The sequence below is a fragment of the Pterocles gutturalis genome, unplaced genomic scaffold (assembly GCF_000699245.1).
Source record: "Pterocles gutturalis isolate BGI_N339 unplaced genomic scaffold, ASM69924v1 scaffold6878, whole genome shotgun sequence".
In the NCBI taxonomy this organism is placed as follows: Eukaryota; Metazoa; Chordata; class Aves; order Pterocliformes; family Pteroclidae; genus Pterocles; species Pterocles gutturalis.
In genome coordinates this window covers 15,472-18,385 of record NW_010117914.1, presented here as the reverse complement: position 1 = coordinate 18,385, position 2,914 = coordinate 15,472, and the positions used below count along the sequence as shown (strand labels likewise).

The 2,914-nt window shown below is 38.8% G+C and overlaps 1 protein-coding gene across 1 annotated transcript in view; it reads left to right on the top strand.

Annotated features, from left to right (window-relative positions):
* LOC104463594 (serine/threonine-protein kinase DCLK1-like) overlaps positions 1-2,024 on the top strand; it is a 10,062-nt gene extending 8,038 nt beyond the window's left edge. Inside the window, exons 2-3 of the mRNA XM_010075982.1 lie at positions 1,181-1,527; positions 1,857-2,024. Coding sequence (XP_010074284.1) covers positions 1,181-1,527; positions 1,857-2,024 — 515 coding nt within the window. The remainder of the gene's footprint in view (positions 1-1,180; positions 1,528-1,856) is intronic.
* The last annotated feature ends 890 nt before the right edge of the window (positions 2,025-2,914 follow it).

The following is a 2,914-nucleotide window of genomic DNA, read 5'->3' as shown; positions in this document are numbered from 1 at the left end:
AAAACAAACCAAACCTTCCCCCCCCCAAAAAAAAAATCAAAAACCACCAAAGATCTTTTTATGGTTCTTGCTTGATCTCTTGATCTTATGCTGTCATTGCATTTAATGGAATCATAGAATCATTTAGTTGGAAAAGACCTTTAAGATAATTGAGTCCAACTGTAAACCTAACACTGGCAAGTCCACCACTAAACCATGTCCCTAAGAGCCACATCTACACATCTTTTAAATACTCCTGGGGATGGTGACTCAGCCACTTCCCATGAGCTGATCCAACTCCCTCAGTGTAACTGGCTGTTCAGCCACTCAGTCAAACTCAAGGGAGAGGTTGTGAGCACCCAAGCAGGTGCCCCTTTTGCAGCAGCCTGCAGCTGGACTGGATTACAGTGTTACTGAACAGAGACATGCTGGTGTTTTCTGGCTATGTTATAGTTCCCCAGAAATTGTGTAGGTGTGGTAATTCCAAAAATATTTTATTGTAGATAATGTTCCAATAGTAATATGAGGCATAATCTTTTTTTTTCTTTAAAGTATGGTACATTTATTGTGAGGAGAACTCTAATTACTAATCTTTGCCTTCCTTTCCCCTCTGTGTTAATATGTATTGAGTCAGTAGAATAATACAGTAAGATTTCTTGTCTATGCATATCCTGGGTTTATGCTACTTAAATCTTTAAATAATCAAATGTTAACAAATCTCCTATGACACTTTCATTCACCTTTTACAGCAAGTTATTTGTAACCTATAGTTTTTGATAATGTTTCATATTATTTCCTCTGAAGTGTTTGGGGCCTACTGTTTTGTTAGGAGCAGGTCTTTTAAATGTCAAGGCTGGGGGACTACTGTGATAATGCTCAGGGGCTGGGCAGCTGATTAGTTAGGAATGCTACTTACTGACAGCAGCGATTCCCACTGCACATGCTGTTTTCTGAAAAGAAAACTGCTGCTTTCAAGGATTTTGTAACAGCATTTTCTGAATGGTTAGCTGCCAAGTGGCCTTTAAAAGATATTTTATAGTCTGTAGCATCTAGAAGGGAATAGATCAATACTTTGTGCACTGTAGATCAAGAATGATAATAATGTTTAATAATTTGAGAAGGATTTGATTTTGTATTTTTCTGGTTCCTCTCCGCGCCCCCTCAAATCTGACTTGCTGGTCTGGCATTTTTGTTTTCACAGGGGAAAGCTATGTATGTGGTTCCATAGAACCCTTCAAGAAACTGGAGTACACGAAGAATGTAAACCCAAACTGGTCAGTGAATGTTAAGACAACTTCTACTTCTCGTTCAGTGCCGTCTCTTGCCACTGCTAAAGGAGGTACTCCAGATGCAAAAGAGAATAAGGATTTCATTAGGCCTAAACTAGTCACTATCATCAGGAGTGGAGTGAAACCACGGAAAGCAGTCCGGATTCTGCTCAACAAGAAGACAGCACATTCATTTGAACAAGTTCTTACTGATATAACTGATGCCATCAAGCTGGATTCAGGGGTGGTTAAACGCTTATACACACTAGATGGAAAACAGGTAAGAATTTTTGTGATGAGAATTCTCAGCATGAAGAAAATATAGTTTTTCAAAGGTAAAGAACAGTACATTAGTAAAAATTTACTTTTCTCTAGGACATAGGCCTTCCACTGCTTATAGTATACTTAAGATCTGTGAGCACTTCAGGAACATATCATGAAGCACTACTTGGCCTCAGTGATGGTCTTGCCATTTATGATAAAAAATAGCTCTAAATCTGTCAGTCAATAGTGCAATGTGGTTTTAGCTCTGCATGCCGGAACCGTAGGATGAAGGATGTCGTCTTAAAGAAGCTCATTCTATTAACTTGTTTCAGCTTTTTCTTGCAGCGATTTTATGAGTCATTGTACTTGCCTTTCATAAACTGTAAGAAAAAAAGAGTGAGGATATTCCATGATGATAAATGCAGGCGTATTGCTGTCCAGAGTGACCAAATGGTGAATCTTACTGCAGCTAGAATGGAGTATGAAGAAGATGCAAGCTTAGAAAATGAGTGAGCTTTTTCCCTTTTGCAGGAAAACAGGTAGGGTTATGTGTGGTGCCCACATTTATTGAAGAGTCTCTTGCAGGTTAAATGTTATTTTTTCTATGAAATACCTTCAAGCAGTGTCTCTTTTTTGCTGACTTATTAAATTACAGGAGGTTGAGATTTTTGAGAGGCTTCTTATTGAACTTGGGGATGGAGGGACAAGAAAAAATATTACAGAGTAATCCTACTTCTTTTTTGTCTTTCACTTTATTTGTAATTTACGGACATGCATTAATTATAGCAAAACTGGAGAAGCTGTTAACCTGGTGAAGGACAAGACTAATTTCAGCATGACCTGAATTGATTTAGAGCAATGGTGACTCTGGAGAAATAAGGCAAATACTTGCATTTACAGATGTAACTTATTAAACTGAAGAAATGATAGAGGTATAAAATGTGGGTAGAAGGATGAAAGAACAGTCTCCTTGAGAAGCTAGAAACTGCTAGAGGCTGAGATATTTCTACTGTAATATAGCTGTGTCTTACAGATTCTAGGCTCAATGATTCATAGATATACAGCTAATAGTGTAGCTATCAGGAGATACTGAAAAATATGCTTGGTAGAGGTAAACATCAGTCAGCTAGATGCTGGCAGTGATCCTAACATGTCTGCAGTTACTGGGGTTAATATGCAGGCATAGCTCTGGAAAAGACTACATTAGTACCCTCTGATCTCAGGGAGGGCTGGTTAATGGGCAAGCTGCTTATTCAAAGCACTGGTTCAGAACAGGGCCAAGTCTGGCTTGACCAGAAGTCCCTTCCATCTCCTGTTTTCTATCAGTAACTTCTGAGCGACTGTAACTGCTGTCAGTTCTTGATGACTCTGCATACATGCCTGCAATGATCCCATTACTGTGA